This window comes from Leptodactylus fuscus, chromosome 3 (genome assembly GCF_031893055.1).
Source record: "Leptodactylus fuscus isolate aLepFus1 chromosome 3, aLepFus1.hap2, whole genome shotgun sequence".
Taxonomy (NCBI): domain Eukaryota; kingdom Metazoa; phylum Chordata; class Amphibia; order Anura; family Leptodactylidae; genus Leptodactylus; species Leptodactylus fuscus.
In genome coordinates, this window is record NC_134267.1 from 65,339,242 (window position 1) to 65,356,596 (window position 17,355).

At 41.7% G+C, this 17,355-nt stretch overlaps 1 protein-coding gene across 1 annotated transcript in view; it reads right to left on the minus strand.

The window, feature by feature from the left end:
- ACOXL (acyl-CoA oxidase like) overlaps positions 1-16,362 on the minus strand; it is a 298,517-nt gene extending 282,155 nt beyond the window's left edge. The window contains exon 1 of the mRNA XM_075267702.1: positions 16,116-16,362. Coding sequence (XP_075123803.1) covers positions 16,116-16,234 — 119 coding nt within the window. The 5' untranslated portion in view covers positions 16,235-16,362. The remainder of the gene's footprint in view (positions 1-16,115) is intronic.
- Positions 16,363-17,355: the final 993 nt, after the last annotated feature.

Here is a 17,355-nt window from a genome sequence, read left to right on the forward strand (position 1 = left end):
CTTACACAGTACCGAAGCAACAGGTTAGCTCCCACAATATTGCTGCATGGGAGCCGTACTGGCCTGCAGAATGAATGATCACAGCCATTAGCTATGGGTCTCTGCTGTACCTCTGGGTCTCAGCTGTGGTCACAGGCATTAGCTCCAAGTCTAAGCTGTACATTACAGCAGAGACCCAGTAGCTAAGGCAGTCATCATCTTTAAAGATCCCACATCCACTGTATTATTACGGGCTGTAGCCCACATATATTTAGAGATATTACTTTAGAGATTAACCAGTGTATAGGAGAACATGTGCAACTTGCTCTAGGTTTTCACTAGTACCATGGCCTCTGTCGTTCAGGTCCCCTGGCAGATAGCTATCGCTAAGACAGCAGTTACACACAGACACCGGTGAACCCCATTGACTATAATTCTTGGCTGACTGCAGCACCTAAGCAGTTTTACGCTATAACTAAGGGACATTTAGTTCCAAAACACATTTTTTAATGTTTTTTCTTGTTTTTTCATATCTTTTTTCTGCACTTTTTCCTATGTTTGTATCTTTTATCACATCAAATACGGATTAAAAGGTATATTTTAAGAATTCAGAGAGATTCCGATTTTACACCAGACTGAGAAGACCGTGCTGGAAGGAACTGCAGCACCATGGAAAGGTGAGTATTAATTTTTTTTTTTCACTGCCCCATGGATTAAATGGGTTGTCCATATTTGCCTGGGCAACCCATTTAAGGCTGAGTCTACACGTTGTGGAAATTTTTTTTTTTATTTTTTTTTGTTGCTCTTGGTACAATTTAGTAGCTTGGTAAGGATTGGGAAATATAAAAGAAGAGCTTATACTTCTCCCTTCTGCTTAATTCACTCAAAAAGTTCAGCAAAATCTGCATAAAAAATGCAACTTTTCCATAATCTGTGACCCCAGTGTTAGAGAGCTGAGTATTACCAAATGCCCACCAATCTCAATTAAATTTAAAAGTAGGAAATAATTCTTCTACAATGATGTGAAAGACTGATAAGGTCATACATAAAATGATTAACTTACTGCCCAATAAACCAAAATGTTAAGAGATGACAAAAGCCCAGATGATGTGGGAGTGAGTTTATGGGGCATATTTCTTCTCTGGTCATCAGCATCTGAAATTCTAAACTGGACAGGCATAACCTGATAACAGCTCTTCTATTCTAACCATACAGAATAACCTTCAGTAATATCCATTCCCAAGAACTGGTTTATCTGGTATGTACATTATGACGAAGTGACAAGACATCATGACACGCCATATAGTCTGGAACTTGTACCGTGGCTTATATAAAAATGTACTATGTAATTAGGTCAATTACTAATTAAATACTACATAACTGACACTGAATGGAATGTAAATTAACTTCCTATGTGAGTAGCAAACAAAATGCTGAGAAAAATATCTGCCAGTGCTAACACCAGGCTTTGCTGTTACTAGGACTGGGCGATTTTGCCTAAAAGTAAAATGACTACAGTGAAGAAACTGTTCAGCAAAGTTTGCAGCAGGGAGCACAATGCCTGCGTGGAATATATCACACTCCGGAACAGGACTAACAGCAATTTCACAATTCTGGTGAAAATCAGAATCATGATGTTTTATTTTTTTTTTAATGGCAAAAATTCATAGAACTTATTTGAATAATTGTACAGTCTTGATTCCCCTCTTAAATCAGATATACTGACTGCTATAAGAAGTCATGAAAGGCTTCTGTATACATAACATGACACTTGGACACTATTCTCTTAACATGCTCAATATAATGTCACTGTAAACAGTTAGGGGGTGTCCTACCCAATCTGATACCATCCATCAGTGCTGCCAGTATTAAAATGAGTGAAAACACAAGGGAAATGGTAACACTCAGTGATCAATTTATTCCTAAATTTCTAGGATTTCAGGATAAAAGTGCAGTGGGTACTCACACCAGAAGACAACGGAGCTGCTGGACCGGACTGCACAGGGAGGCAGAGAAGCACCAGGGACACATTAGTATGTTTTTTGTCGTTTGTTTGTTTTTTTTTTCACCTTCCCTGACCTAATTAATAAATAAAATTTTAGTCTGGACAACCCCTTTAAGTTACATGTAATAATGAGAAATGACACAGGGTAAAATTATTGCACACACTTACTGAAATGTATTTAATACTTTGTACAAAAGCCTTTGTTGGTGATGTCTGCTTCAAGACGCCTCCTGTATAGAGAAACTAGTGGCATGCATTGCTCAGGTATGTGTTACGGCCATACCCATTGGAACTTCTGCTCCTTCCGCTCGCACACTGTGGCGTAGGAGGCGTGTTTAATATTGATTCCTTGCATAGGGTTTTTGTTGCTCTGTCTGAACTCTGGCTTATTACTTCACCTATGCAATTGATTTTCCACCTCCTTCACCTTGGTTTCCTTCTGCTCCTCTAACAGTTAATTTTAGCCTTACCTGTGTGAATGACAGCCTATCAAGTCTGGCGTGGGTTCTTCCTTCCTATTTATTATTTGCTCACATTCACATTCACATTGGTGCTTGTTATTGCATTGTGTGTGCTGGCTATTTTCTCTTGCTGTGTGTTACCTGTATTCATATTCCTGACCTCTGGCTTTTACTTTGACTATTCTCTTGGATTCCAATTCCAATGTTACCGAACTCTTGGCTAGCTGACCTCCCTTTTGTTGTTGCTTGTCTTTTCTGCATTCTGTGTCATCACCTATATCTAAAAAGGGTCTTGCTCCCAAGTTGTCGTCTGTCACCTAGGACAGTTCAGGCAAGTACGCAGGGACAGGAGGGTGTTCTGTTTAGGGGTCACTGTCTTGTCGTGCCCCTCTGTCTCATTTCTTTCTCCCTCACTCATGTATGGACAGAAGCATAATAGGGTCAAATTGGTTGTCAAGGTCTCTTTAGAGACAATACATGACCACAGAATACCTAGAGAGCATACATGTATTTTCTTTTTGACTTTATTACTCAATAAACCAAAATCAAAACATAGAAACACAATACTATCCCAAAATCCTGTTCTGCCTGCCAAAAACTGTTTTCCAGCAGAGCAAAAATAAACAATTCTGGCTCAGACATGGGTGCAAAAACGAAAAACACTATACAGAAATGTCATGTCACCAAAACTATGGGCCCAGAATAGATAGCAACGATGCACCCTGTTACGCTAGGTTCACACCTGCATTCAACCTAATCTGCTTAAATAAAGCAGTTACCGGCGAATCCTATAGACTATAATGAGGTCCACCTGGTTTCTACCCGAAAAGGACGAAAAATGCGGAGAGAAAAGTGCTGCTTGCAGGATTCTTGTCTCTGCATTTTTAAAGTGAAATGGGGAATGGAATCCCTCAGCGGAGAGCAGACGCACGTGTGAACCTATCCTTATACAACAGTCCCACAGAAAATCTGTAGCACCAAGTCGTGGTAAAATAAGCCACAACATGTAAGTAAACCCTTAGCATAAAAAATAAAAAAAAATGTCATATCTTTGATGATGTAGACACATAAAGCGATGCCTGTTTTCATGATAAAACTACTCAACTGATAACGAGTTAACAAGCAATAAACGATAAATGTAAATACAGGTGGCATAGACCTGCTCATGTGTGTCTGAATCCTGAGGCTGTTTCTATGTTCAGGTTTTGCAAGCTGTTTTTGGAACCCAAACCAGGTGTAGATCATAAAGAGAGAGACAGTATAAGACCCCATACACATGGTGGAATTCTGACCAGAATATCTATGATGGTTGGAGTCCCTGCCTACTTGCAGCTGTACTGTCCAATATTATACACAGTTCCAGAATGGTGAAGTCGGGAGGACCATAAATCACCATGATGCTAGAAGTCCCAGTCTTGTGTCTTCCAATGAATGGACCGGATATTCCATACTGGATACCCTTGTGTGCATGGGTCCTTAAAGGGAGTTTGTCAACATAAAACTGAGATATAAACTAATCAAAGTACCTTGTAGGGCTCTCAGCACAGTTTACAATGATTGTATTTTTTTATTCAGGACCACTGCTCCATTCTTGTAAAAATCGTCCTTTTATCCCTATGCGAATGAGCAGAAAAGTGCTTTAGGGGTGTTGCTTTCCCTCAATGGGTTTCACTATCTGCTTCTGAAACGATGATTTATACAAGAATGGAGCCACGGTCCTGAATAAGAAATACATCATTGTAAACTGTGCTGACAGCCCTACAAGGTACTGTGAATAGTATGTATCTCAATTTTGTGCTGAAGAGGACCTTTCACCTCCTCTGCCAAGTCCAGCTTATTGTATCATTTATTAAAGGGTTTGTCCCATCTCAAGGATTCTATCTATACTGTTAGCTTATGTGGATTTAAGACTTTTCCTAAGTACACTGCTTCAGAAAAACTGCTTTGTTTGGCTATTATCTGAGATTATTCACTTATTGTTTACACTGTGTTTCCATAACCACGGACCTGGGGATGATCTTAAGCTGACTCTTGGTCCTGTAGCATGTAAATTTGGGATTCTCATCACCTATCAAATCCAGCTCTGCTACATCAGCTTCATATTGTGCATCTTCCAGTGATACTGTGCTAATTTATTTACATCCATCCCTCATTATTGACTGCAATCATGTACTGCTATGAAGAGAGCTAGCAGAGCTGGCTTTGCCTGCGAGATAGCAAGTGAAACCCCGCCCACCAATTCACCGAGAAAACCAGGAAGTGAACAGAGCATACAGCCTGCAAGTTGGTGAGCGGGCGAGTTGGGAAAACCCCTTTAAGCGCTACTGATTTCAGAACAATTGGATTTTTTTTTCTGGACCCCACCATTACTGAGCAATAAGAGCTGTTCATTTTAGTGTCTCAGAGTTTCTTTGACCAAGGCCCTAGCATCTTGGTCAAAGCTGACTGGCGCTGGAGTTCTGTTGCCATGACAGCCAGGAGCCTATTGAAAGGTCCCAGGTTTGACTGGCATTATTACAACCTTAGAACACATAAAAATAAAATACTAAAGTGAAACACATTCACATCAGGTATCCTTGAGACTGAAAAATCTCGGTCAACAAACTAAAGAGAAGGCCATATCAGGAAAAAATGTAAAGGGCTGAACTGCAGTTTTTTCACTGTTTGGCCTCATTTAATTTGAATAAAAAGCAAACAAATCAATAGAAATACCCCAAAACAGTGTATCTAAAAAGTACATCTGGCCTCAAAAAAAAAAACACCTGCTGCATCCCCGTTCACAGAAATATAAAAAGGTTCTCACATATCACATGCTACTCATTGGAAATCAGGTTGTGGCCAGGGCAAAAACGACATAATCCTTACACAGATTGTTCATAGGACCTCCACCAATAAAATATATGACTAATTTCATATTGTAGTCCTAATTGCAAAGTGACACAAATGGTATTGAATTCATATACCAAGAATCATAAAGATGGTTTAGATTAATATGTTCATTATAAAAACATGCAGAATAAAAATACTCGTATAGTATTGGAATTGACCATATCTAAAAATAGTTCAGCAAACAGGAAGACTAGATCAAAGGTTGCCTGTGGTGCCATTCCCTCTCATCGCCTGACCTAACCTAAAGAAGGCTGCAGCAGGTAATTTACTGCTGATCATACACTTCCAAGGTCATAGACATATGATACTGAAAGATTATTATCTGCACAGATTAGAAGAAAAGCAGACACAGACAACCACATTGCCAAGGTTGGCCGCTATATGAAATCAACTTGTCATCAACTTACTTTATAATGTCAGCTGCAATTATACTAGTACTCCATATACACCAAGGGAAAAGTTTTAGGCCACGGTCCCATGTAGCTTAAATGCTGCAATTTGGTCACGGCAGAAACGCTGCGGCAAAAACCACAGCATTTTACAGTAGCTGCAAAAGTTAATGGGATTCTGGCCAATCTTATTCACGCAATGCAGAAACATTGCTACACATTGGCACTAGCAGGTGCAGTACATGATCAGCAGTTGCCTTCAGGTTTTTTTTTGCTGAACAAGTTAGCTTTATTCTACAGGTTGGTTACAAAACTGCAGATGTGTTCTATTTAAAGGGATCCTATCATTAAAACTCAATTTTTACTCACTAACACGTCGGAATAGCCTTAAGAAAGGCTAATTTTCTCCTACCTTTAGATGTCTTCTCCACGTTGCCGTTCGGTATAAATCGCGGTTTTCGTTGGTATGCAAATGAGTTCTTTTGCAGCACTGGGGCAGGCCCCAGCGCTCAAACAGCACTGGGCGTGTCTCCAATGCTGTGAGAGAACTCTGCAGCGATGCCGCCATCTTCTTCAGGAACGTCCTCTTCACGCTTCTTCCAGCGCAGGCTTCAAACTTCTAGGCCTCGGGCAAAGCCGATTGCGCATGCCCACCAGCCACAAGAAAATGGCCGCTTACACAGTATTGTAAGCAGCCATTTTCTTGTGGCCGGCGGGCATGCGCAGTCGGCTGCCCGAGGCCTAGAAGTTTGAAGCCACCGCTGGAAGAAGACGCGAAAAGAGCCCGTTCCTGAAGAAGATGGAGGCGGCACTGGAGAGTTCTCTCGCAGAATTGGGGATGCGCCCCAGTGCTGTTTGAGCGCTGGGGCCTGCCTCCAGTGCTGCGAGAGAACTCATTTGCATACCAACGAAAATCTAAAGGTAGGAGAAGAATAGCCTTTCTTAAGGCTATTCTGCCGTGTTAGTGAGAAAAAATTTTTTAATGATAAGTTTTAATGATAGGATCCCTTTAAAAGAAATGTGTAAAAAAACAATAAAAAAGCAACAACTATCCTTAAATAAATAAATACATAAAAAGTACCACATAAAGAGGATTTCCAGAAAAATTTTTTATAGCTTATCTTTAAGATAGATCATAAATATTTGACTAGTGGGTGGCCGACAAGGGTTCCTTGCATGTAACAGCTGTTTGGGGCCACTTATAACGCCTGTTATGTACAAAGCATAAGTAGTTAGCTCCATGCCCTGTAAAAATAGCCAGGCTGCTGATACTGCAGCTCGGCTCCCACTGACCTCAATGGGATCTGTACTGCAGTATTGGAGCCTGACCACAGTACAGGGGCCAGAGCCAACTGGTTCCAGCTCCGTGCTGTGTATAATAAGAGCACTGGAAGAGACCCCAAACAGATGATCCATGTCTGGGCTAGATGTTGACCCCCACCAATTAGATATTTAAATTGATGGACAAACCACTTTAAAATCTGAATGACAAATATATCTGTCACTTGAAAGGTGCTAGTTCTCACACTGACATGGATATATCTGTCACAACAATCTACTTCCCAGTGTACCTAAGAGATCATGGATTGAGGCCAGACTCCTGCTGTAACTGCTGGGATTGCAACCACTCTGAGGCAGTCCTAGCACTTTGTAAAGGAAACCAAGGCGCAGTGTCGGGTCTCAATACATCTCTGGACCAGACATTACCTCCCTGCTGGCCAGAGTTCCAGATTGTTTAGCAGCTGTAGCCTCCTTCCTCTCCTCCTGCTTTCTCAAACTCAACTTGGAGAAAACAGAGTTCATCATCTTCACCCCACCTCGTATGGCCCCTCCACCTGACCCATCTATCAAAGTTAACGGCACCCCACTTACCCCTGTCCCACAGGCCTGATGCCTTGGGGTAACCCTGGACTCCGACCTATCCTTCAAGTCACACGTTCAAACTCTCAACACCTCCTGCCGCCTCCAACTCAAGAACATCCACCGAATCCGCTCCTTCCTCACCCCTGAAACCACTAAGATGCTCATCCAGGCCCTCATAATCTCCCGCCTAGACTACTGCAACACCCTTCTCCATGGACTCCCAGCAAACACCCTCGCCCCCCTCCAGTCCACCTTAAACTGTGCTGCTGGTTTAATTCACCTCTCCCCCTGATCTTCATCGGCTGCTCCCCTCTTCCAGTCCCTCCACTGGCTACCTATAGCCCAGCGAATTGAATTCAAGCTACTAACGTAAACATACAAAGCCATCCACAACCTGTCCCCTCCATATATCTCTGAACTAATCTCCCGCTACCTGCCCACACGTAACCTCAGATCCTCCAATGACCTTCTGCTCCGCTCTGCTCTCATCCACTCCTCACGCAGCCGTCTCCAAGATTTCTCCTGTCCATCCCTCATACTCTGGAGCTCCTTACCAAGACACATAAGACTGACCCCCACAATCACAGGCTTCAAGAAGGCCCTGAAGACTCACCTATTCAGGAAGGCCTACAACCTCCAATAACACTATCACCACACCGCAATCTGAACTGTCTCCCCCTCTCCTTCTATCTCTACCCCCTTCCCTCATAGATTGTAAGCCCTCGCGGGCAGGGCCCTCTACCCCACTGTGCCAGTCGGTCATTGTTAGTATTATATCTACCTGTATATTCTGTGTATTGTATGTAACCCCCAAATGTAAAGCACCATGGAATTAATGGTGCTATACAAATAAACAACAACAATAATAATAATTAATGACTTAGAATGGGTTTCATCAGGTCCCAACAAGTTGTCAGTTGATTTCTTAGGAAAAATGCTGCTGCATACAAACCTATTTTATCTGATCAGATCTGTGAAGGAGGTTTCTAATGAAGCCTGTGAAGTGGATGTGAATACACAATGACCCAGCAAGGAATGCTCTACTCATATTTCTAAAGCCTACAGAAATATGAATGAAACGCTAGACTACAATAAACAATGTAAGCCAAGAACATGATGTGTAGTGAAATGTTTTCCCGATACTCAACAATTAACAGTTGTGGTATAGATTTCTTTTAAGCTGCAACCAACTTCTACATAACATTTTTTAAAAATTGTTAGCTTTGTCCATTAGAACCGTGAAAGTCACATCCCTATGTGTATACAAATGTTACTTTAGCTTGCTGCAATAGAAGGACATGACTATAAGATGACACATAGAAGAAGGATCATAGAGGTGAAAGGTGCCATAATTGCAATCGATATTGCCTGACCTGCCAGCTGCATTTACCACCTTAAGACTTCAGACTTTTGTGGAACACATCCAGATATATCCAAACTAAATTCCCCTGATAACCGAGGCATTATAACAGAGGTATTTTTGCACTCACTTACAAAGTTCTCTTGCAGTCTACATGGATTTCTTATCTGCCAATTTTTCCCGGTAATTAATGCGCATGGGATTGCTTGAATTGGCACACACTACCCACGTAACAAACAATATTATTTTTACAGGTGCTATAAATGTGAAGCAGTATATGAAATAAATTAAAATATAAGATGAATGTACAAACACAGAAATACAAGTAATCAAAGATGAGAAATAACCAATGTGACTCCCACAGGGGCTGACGACCAAACTTTCGGCAGTCTGTTAAGGTCAGCTTTAGATTTATGTGGGCCTATTGGACCTGCTGTCTGCCCCACCATTATCTTGGAGTATATAGACATAGCCATCTTCAACTTGAATATCATAATTTGCTACACCATCAAGTAAGAATGTTAACGTGATTAGTAACTGTTTACTTAAAGGGGTTGTCCACTTCAGACCAATACAGAGAGACAAATGTTATTGTTTGTATAATAAAAAGTTCTACAATTTTCCAATATACTTTCTGTATCAATTCTTCACAGTTTTCTCGATCTCTGCTTGCTGTCATTCATTCTGTTTGCTTCCAGTGGATGAAAATCAGTTCATGGTTATGAGATACAGTCCTATGAAAATGTTTGGGCACCCCTATTAATCTTAATCATTTTTAGTTCTAAATATTTTGGTGTTTGCAGCAGCCATTTCAGTTTGATATATCTAATAACTGATGGACACAGTAATATTTCAGGATTGAAATGAGGTTTATTGTACTAACAGAAAATGTGCAATATGCATTAAACCAAAATTTGATGGGTGCAAAAGTATGGGCACCTCAACAGAAAAGTGACATTAATATTTAGTAGATCCTCCTTTTGCAAAGATAACAGCCTCTAGTTGCTTCCTGTAGCTTTTAATCAGTTCCTGGATCCTGGATGAAGGGATTTTGGACCATTCCTCTTTACAAAACAATTCAAGTTCAGTTAAGTTTGATGGTCGCCGAGCATGGACAGCCCGCTCTCAAATGATCTGAAAACAAAGATTGTTCAACATAGTTGTTCAGGGGAAGGATACAAAAAGTTGTCTCAGAGATTTAACCTATCAGTTTCCACTGTGAGGAACATAGTAAGGAAATGGAAGACCACAGGGACAGTTCTTGTTAAGCCCAGAAGTGGCAGACCAAGAAAAATATCAGAAAGGCAGAGAAGAAGAATGGTGAGAAAAGTCAAGGACAATCCACAGACCACCTCCAAAGAGCTGCAGCATCATCTTGCTGCAGATGTTGTCACTGTGCATCGGTCAATAATACAGCGCACTTTGCACAAGGAGAAGCTGTATGGGAGAGTGATGAGAAAGAAGCCGTTCCTGAAAGCACGCCACAAATAGAGTCGCCTGAGGTATGCAAAAGCACATTTAGACAAGCCAGCTTCATTTTGGAAGAAGGTCCTGTGGACTGATGAAACAAAGATTGAGTTGTTTGGTCATACAAAAAGGCGTTATGCATGGTGTCCAATAAAAACAGCATTCCAAGAAAAACACTTGCTACCCACTGTAAAATTTGGTGGAGGTTCCATCATGCTTTGGGGCTGTGTGGCCAATGCCGGCACTGGGAATTTTGTTAAAGTTGTGGGTCGCATGGATTCCACTCAGTATCAGCAGATTCTTGAGAATAATGTTCAAGAATCAGTGACAAAGTTGAAGTTATGCCGGGGATGGATATTTCAGCAAGACAATGATACAAAACACCGCTCCAAATCGACTCGGGCATTCATGCAGGGGAACAATTACAATGTTCTGGAATGGCCATCCCAGTCCTCAGACCTGAATATCATTGAACATCTGTGGGATGATTTGAAGCGGGCTGTCCATGCTCGGCGACCAGCAAACTTAACTGAACTTGAATTGTTTTGTAAAGAGGAATGGTCCAAAATACCTTCATCCAGGATCCAGGAACTGATTAAAAGCTACAGGAAGCGACTAGAGGCTGTTATCTTTGCAAAAGGAGGATCTACTAAATATTAATGTCACTTTTCTGTTGAGGTGCCCATACTTTTGCACCGGTCAAATTTTGGTTTAATGCATATTGTACATTTTCTGTTAGTAGAATAAACCTCATTTCAATCCTGAAATATTACTGTGTCCATCAGTTATTAGATAGATCAAACTGAAATGGCTGCTGCAAACACCAAAATATTTAGAACTAAAAATGATTAAGATTAATAGGGGTGCCCAAACCTTTTCATAGGACTGTATACGCTGGGAAGCAGCGGAGCACCAGGGACAGGTATGGCTTTTTTTACACCTTCTCCAGCCTAATATAAAAATATTAATTTATTCTCAACAATCTCTTTAAAGGGAGTCTATCATTTGATTTGCAATGCAAATCCAGGCCTAGTGTACAGCGCATGCGCGAGATTTGCATCGTGCATCCAAGGATTGCTGCTGGTGACACAGCGAAGAATAATAAGAGGAGGATACCTTTGCAAAGAAGGGGCAGGTAATAAAGGAGGAGGAGGTGGAATACTGGGGAAGACTCCAATACAGATGTAAACCAAGGCTTAGGTGTTATCCACTATGTAATATGTAATAAATCCATATTTAATCATTTACAAATTAGATATGAATAAAAATAGTAATAAAGAGAAACCAGATAAATATTATTTAGAGTATGTCTACTCTTTCACGGTGTGTCGATGAGATTTGTTAAAATCTGATCTACTTTGAAGCTACTATAGTACACTGCAATATGCTGTAATGCTGTTCACATATATCTGTTGCATATACATTATAATAATATGGGTAGGACACAGACGTTCCACGTTTCGAATAGTACCAAAATATTATTTAAAAAAAACAAAACTCATTTACAACTATGAAATGAAAAAATGAAGAAATGATGTCACATGACTAATCCTCAGACGCACTGTGAGCAGAAGCCCTGCTTTCCTTCCTCCAGCTCGACCTTGTTTAATCTGTGCAAAAGTTCATGACCCACAAAGAAAAAAAATTGCAGCTACTAAATAAACAAGGCCAAAAAAAAATCAGCCCCAAATATGTTTTCTAAGATAAAATCTCTCAGCATATGATTTACTATTTAATATCATAAACTTCATGCAGACTGTATTCTTTGGTAAACATTTGGAAGACATACAGTATAAAACAAATATTAGATTGAGATCATTCCCATTGTTTGCTGCTGTTTTACAGCAATTTGGATTATATTTAGGGTACATTGGGCCTTCATATAAAACTAGAGGTGAAAAGCAAGACTCCTTATAATAGCCAGGGTACAGCTTTCTTTTTTTTCAAGTGCAGAATATCAAAGCAGTATTCCCTTCTGGGACATTTCAAAATATATTTCCGAATGTCCTATAGATGTGGTTTGCATCCCTGGGACCACATCTATCTAGAGAATGGGGGTCTCTGTGTACTGCACTGTATGATGTATCACTGTCACTAACTGTGTAAGTCATCATACTGTCCTTTCGCAGTATAACATATCCAGGCTACAAACTGATGACTTATAGTTATGCAAGGCGGAAATATATAAAATGGAGGCTTTCTCAAGCCTTCAGTTCTTCTGAACAAAGCTCCGTTGCAGCTACAAATCTGTGTAGAGCAATCCCAGAACTGAGCGCAGCAGTATCTGAAAGAAAGTGTAAGCACACCTACAATAAGTATGAGACCAGGGCCTTGTAGGAACTGATCACTTGCGTCTGGACCACTGCTCTAACACTGCAAAAGGTTGTGGAGCATTCATACTGCCAAGATGGACTGCTGCCATTGATCCTTGCTACCAGTGAGCAACTGCTGATAATTGCTTTGTAGCTGAACAACTACTATCACAGTAAAGGTGACAAAGTTCCTTTGAAAGCTGACTGTGTTTCTTGGACCCATCTCTACAAGCTCGCAAGTAAAAGGAATCTTGCTGTCCTGTCCTTTGGCAGGTCGGAGTGAGAGGAAAGCTTTGCCCTACACAATCTAATGTTGTAAGTATGGACTCTGTCCCCATGGCATGATTTAATTATTACTGTTATATGGGCTAAACGATGCCATGTTTTAATGCAACACCTATCTTGAATCTTTGAAATTCACTCTTATTTAGTGCTATGTCTATGTAATTTGTTTTAAGATTATTTATGTGCACTTGAGAAAGGGCCGGAATGGCTTGAAACGCGTCATGCAAATAAAGTTCTTCATTGTATCTACTTGGGCGAGTGCTGGTTTCCTTCTGCCTGTCTTTTTGAGGGGGCTGGTCCGTTTATCCAGTTGTCCTGACGTCTCCTGGACGTACCTTCCAGCTGCTGCCCCGCTACTTCTGTGTTATACCCCAGAGGTTGTTGTGTCCCACACAACCGTACCAGGTGAGCAACCACCTTTTGCTGACCTTTGGACTGTGACTGTCTTTTAAATACTACACTAGGGTCGGCTCGGTGTCTCCTTACTTCTCCTTCCAAAGTGGATAGGATTCTGGCTAATCCCATTCACGCATTGCAGAAAATAATCTGCATTGGAAATGCTGCGATTTCAAAATCGATTGCATGGTTGCAGCATGTCAATTATACTTACGGAAACGCTGATGGTTTCTGTATAGGTAAAATGGAAGCAGAAATGTTGCAGAGTAATCATAGCTGCTACTTTGATGATGCTGTTGTCTTCTCATGCGCTGTTTGAGGGCAGGACATTGCTGCAGTCAATCACAGGCCTTTGCATTGTCCTTTGCACAAATCACCCATCACTGCCTGACATCAGCAGTTACATGATGTTTGTGCCGAGGCCACCAGTGAGTCCTGGGATTGGCTGCAGGGGTGACATGCCCCCAAATAACACATAATAAAATAGCAGTGACTAGCAGGTGGCCAGTGTGGGAATGGAGGACTGAGAATAGGTTTTTTTTTTTGGGGGGGGGGGGGTTGTTAGGGTATGTTCATACGGAGTTTTTTGCAGGCAGATTTTGAGGCAGAATCTGCCTCAAAATCCACCTGCAAAAATGGCTCCCATTGACTTCAATGGGAGCCGCTCACTTTTTTTTCCGCTAGCTAGTAGCAGAAAAAATAAGCGGCATGACCTATCTTGCTGCGGATTTCGTGGCTAAGTCAGTCGCAGCTCGAGACACGCTTCTGTTTAGACCCATTCATTTTTTGGTCCGGAACCTGATGCAGAGGCCACCTCAGGTTCCGGACCAAAATGCGAATGACGGTGCACTGCATCGGCATCCAGTCGCGCACTCCGCTCCGTATTAGGCCCAATGAATGGGCTTAGTCGGGAGGAGGGAGTGTCTTCAGGCCGAATCGCGAGGTGAATCGGCCTAAAGAATGAGCATGTCGCTTCCGTGTGAACTTACTCTTAAGGAGTCAAGTGATTTACCACAGCAATAGAGATAGGCTACCAAAAAAATAACGTCCACATTATTACACCACCACAATTCCGTTGTAGTCAGAACTACAGAGCCAAACCTCACAGCTTCAAGCATTTATATGATAAATGGCGTATTCATCAGGGTTCATTCAATAAGGTTCCATTTTTCCAATTTCCATTTTGGTGATCCTATGCCCATTCGTGTTTCTCTTTTCACCTGACAGGAGTAGAAACAGTATGAACCTTTTCTTCAAGCCCTTACACATTGAGATTCCAGATTTTGTGTATTCAAAGATGCTTTTCAGTACATTCCTATTTTGATGCAGGGGTATGTCCCTTGAACCAAAGCTATGGAGCCAGTAGAGCAAACCACTGACTCCCGACTTCTCTATTTTTCCACAGAACAGCTCCGACTCCTTCACAAATGGCTGATAGCTATAGCCAGTCAGAAGCAATAAAGCTCCTCTAAAAAGCTAGTGATTAAATTCCTATAAAATTAAATATACAACAAACTATGTATCTAATTAATTATACAATATTAACAATTATATAATAGAATTTAAAAATGTATTCATTTAATTTTGAAGCTGGAGTGGAAAGTATGTTCTAAATCAGACTTCACCCAAAATTGTTCCCGACTCCACAGCCCTGTCATGCACACAACTATAGGGTCCATGAAAATGGAAAGGACACAGATGGCATCCCTGGCATGCCCATGATTTCCATGGACCCTATCAACAGAAAACATGAACCAAGCTGCAAAAACATCTCGGTCACTGGATGTATTTTTGCCTCGCTCACTGGATGTATTTTTGTCTCGGTCACTGGATGTATTTTTGCCTCGCTCACTGGATGTATTTTTGTCTCGGTCACTGGATGTATTTTTGTCTCGGTCACTGGATGTATTTTTGTCTCGGTCACTGGATGTATTTTTGTCTCGGTCACTGGATGTATTTTTGTCTCGGTCACTGGATGTATCTCTGCCTCGGTCACTGGATGTATTTTTGTCTCGGTCACTGGATGTATCTCTGCCTCGGTCACTGGATGTATTTTTGTCTCGGTCACTGGATGTATTTTTGTCTCGGTCACTGGATGTATTTTTATCTCGATACTGGATGTATTTTTGCCTCGGTCACTGGATATATTTATATAGTGGAGACTCTTGGCTCCCAAGACAAGTTATCATTTTATTGGGGACTGAACTTCAATCCCATCCCTATTGAACAGAAAGCACTGAACTTTGTACTACTCATTAATTCTCCGACATTTCTCAATCGCTCCCTAAGAGTTACTTCATATCTTAAGAATTATTTCATAAGCCCTTAAGAATGAAATAAGTCGCAGTTTTCTCAGTTGCTAGTTTCAGCACATCAGTCCTCATAGTAATGTAAAGTCTGGGGGCCATTGGGCCCACAATCCACACACAATAATAAGATAGTGGCAGTACTATTTCCAGAAGCCGCCCCAGTCCTAATACCACAGCTGTCTGCTCCTCCTTGAAGTACATCTCAAGTAACACCCAAAGTCTGTACCCTCTCAAACAGCTGTGAAGTAGACACAGGCACAGAGCTGAGCCCAATGCTATAGGTGCACTGCCTGTGACACCTGCACTCCAGCACATCTCAGGGATGGCAGCTCCTCTGTATACACCAGTGGTCGGCAGTGTTATGTGTATGACAGGGCCATTGAAGCCCCCAGCCCCTTACCTCTGCTGGAAGAGAGGGCTCCCTGCGAGCTGTCTCCTCATCTCATTCTTCATGCCCCAGAACTCTCCGTCCAAGAATCTGGACAAGGAACCCACATGATCCGCCTCATGCCTCTCCATATTGTGTGCAGGAATAAGTCAGTGTAGATCGGGGCGGGTAATAGCCTGGCAGTGCTGGTCTCTCTAGTGCCCCCGGCCTCTGTGCTGCTCCACTCTTACTCCTCCTGCCCTGCTCTGTGTATAGGGACATGCACGTGCACTGACATGTGCGCGCCCCCGAGCCGCTCGGAGGATGGGGAGGGAAGGTGTGCGCGCTCCCGCCGCTCGCAGCAGCTCCATTCATTCCAGGACCTAGAAATCCACATCTGTTACTTAGTAAACAGGCTACAGATGACTGGGCTGCAACTTGTGGCGGTAAGACATGCTGGGAGTTGTAGTTTGTCCACAGCTGGACGGCAACAGGATGAAGTACAGTACCGGATTCAGATAGCTTTCCTGTCATGTCTCTTTAGTAAACACTTCAGCTCTCCACGAAATGACAATCCTGGGACTTGTTTTCTTAGATTTTATTGTGTGTGGCTCCTGTGTTATTCCTAGAAATGTGCCAATACATTGCTAACTGGGTGTTCGCCTTGAGGTGTGCCCAGCCTGGCACTGGCAGCAGTGTGGTAGTCATTACTATGCAGAGGGATCCACATGCCACAAAAACACCTGTCCACATTGCAGCAGTATGTCATCCGCAGTCACAATACAGAGAGCTAAGACATTCCAGAATTACTGTATTTCATGAGGAAAACAACTATTGACAAAAAGAAAGATTTAAGGAGGCAGGTTCTCCTTAATGTTCACGCTACCGTTGGATGTCTGTTCTGATGTGTGTCTCTAAAAAAAAAAAAAGACACAAATCATAACAGATATCAATGGACACTGGTGTTAAAGGGGTTGTCCCATCACAAGGATCCTATCTATACTGCTTGATAATGTGGATAAACAAAAAAACACAGCATAAAACATAACTTTTAATGATTGACATAGTCAGCTAAAATCCTTTCAACAATGTAGCTAGGGCTTAAAATAAACGATTCAATGAGTAAATATGGAACACTATAATAATGTAACCTTTTTAAATGTTCCAAAATATAGGGTAGTTTAGCTTAGGGGAGAAGGAATAATGACCACAGCTTATCAGGTGACGGTTAGCACTAATCACATGCCTAAACCCTGATACTACACTGATAATA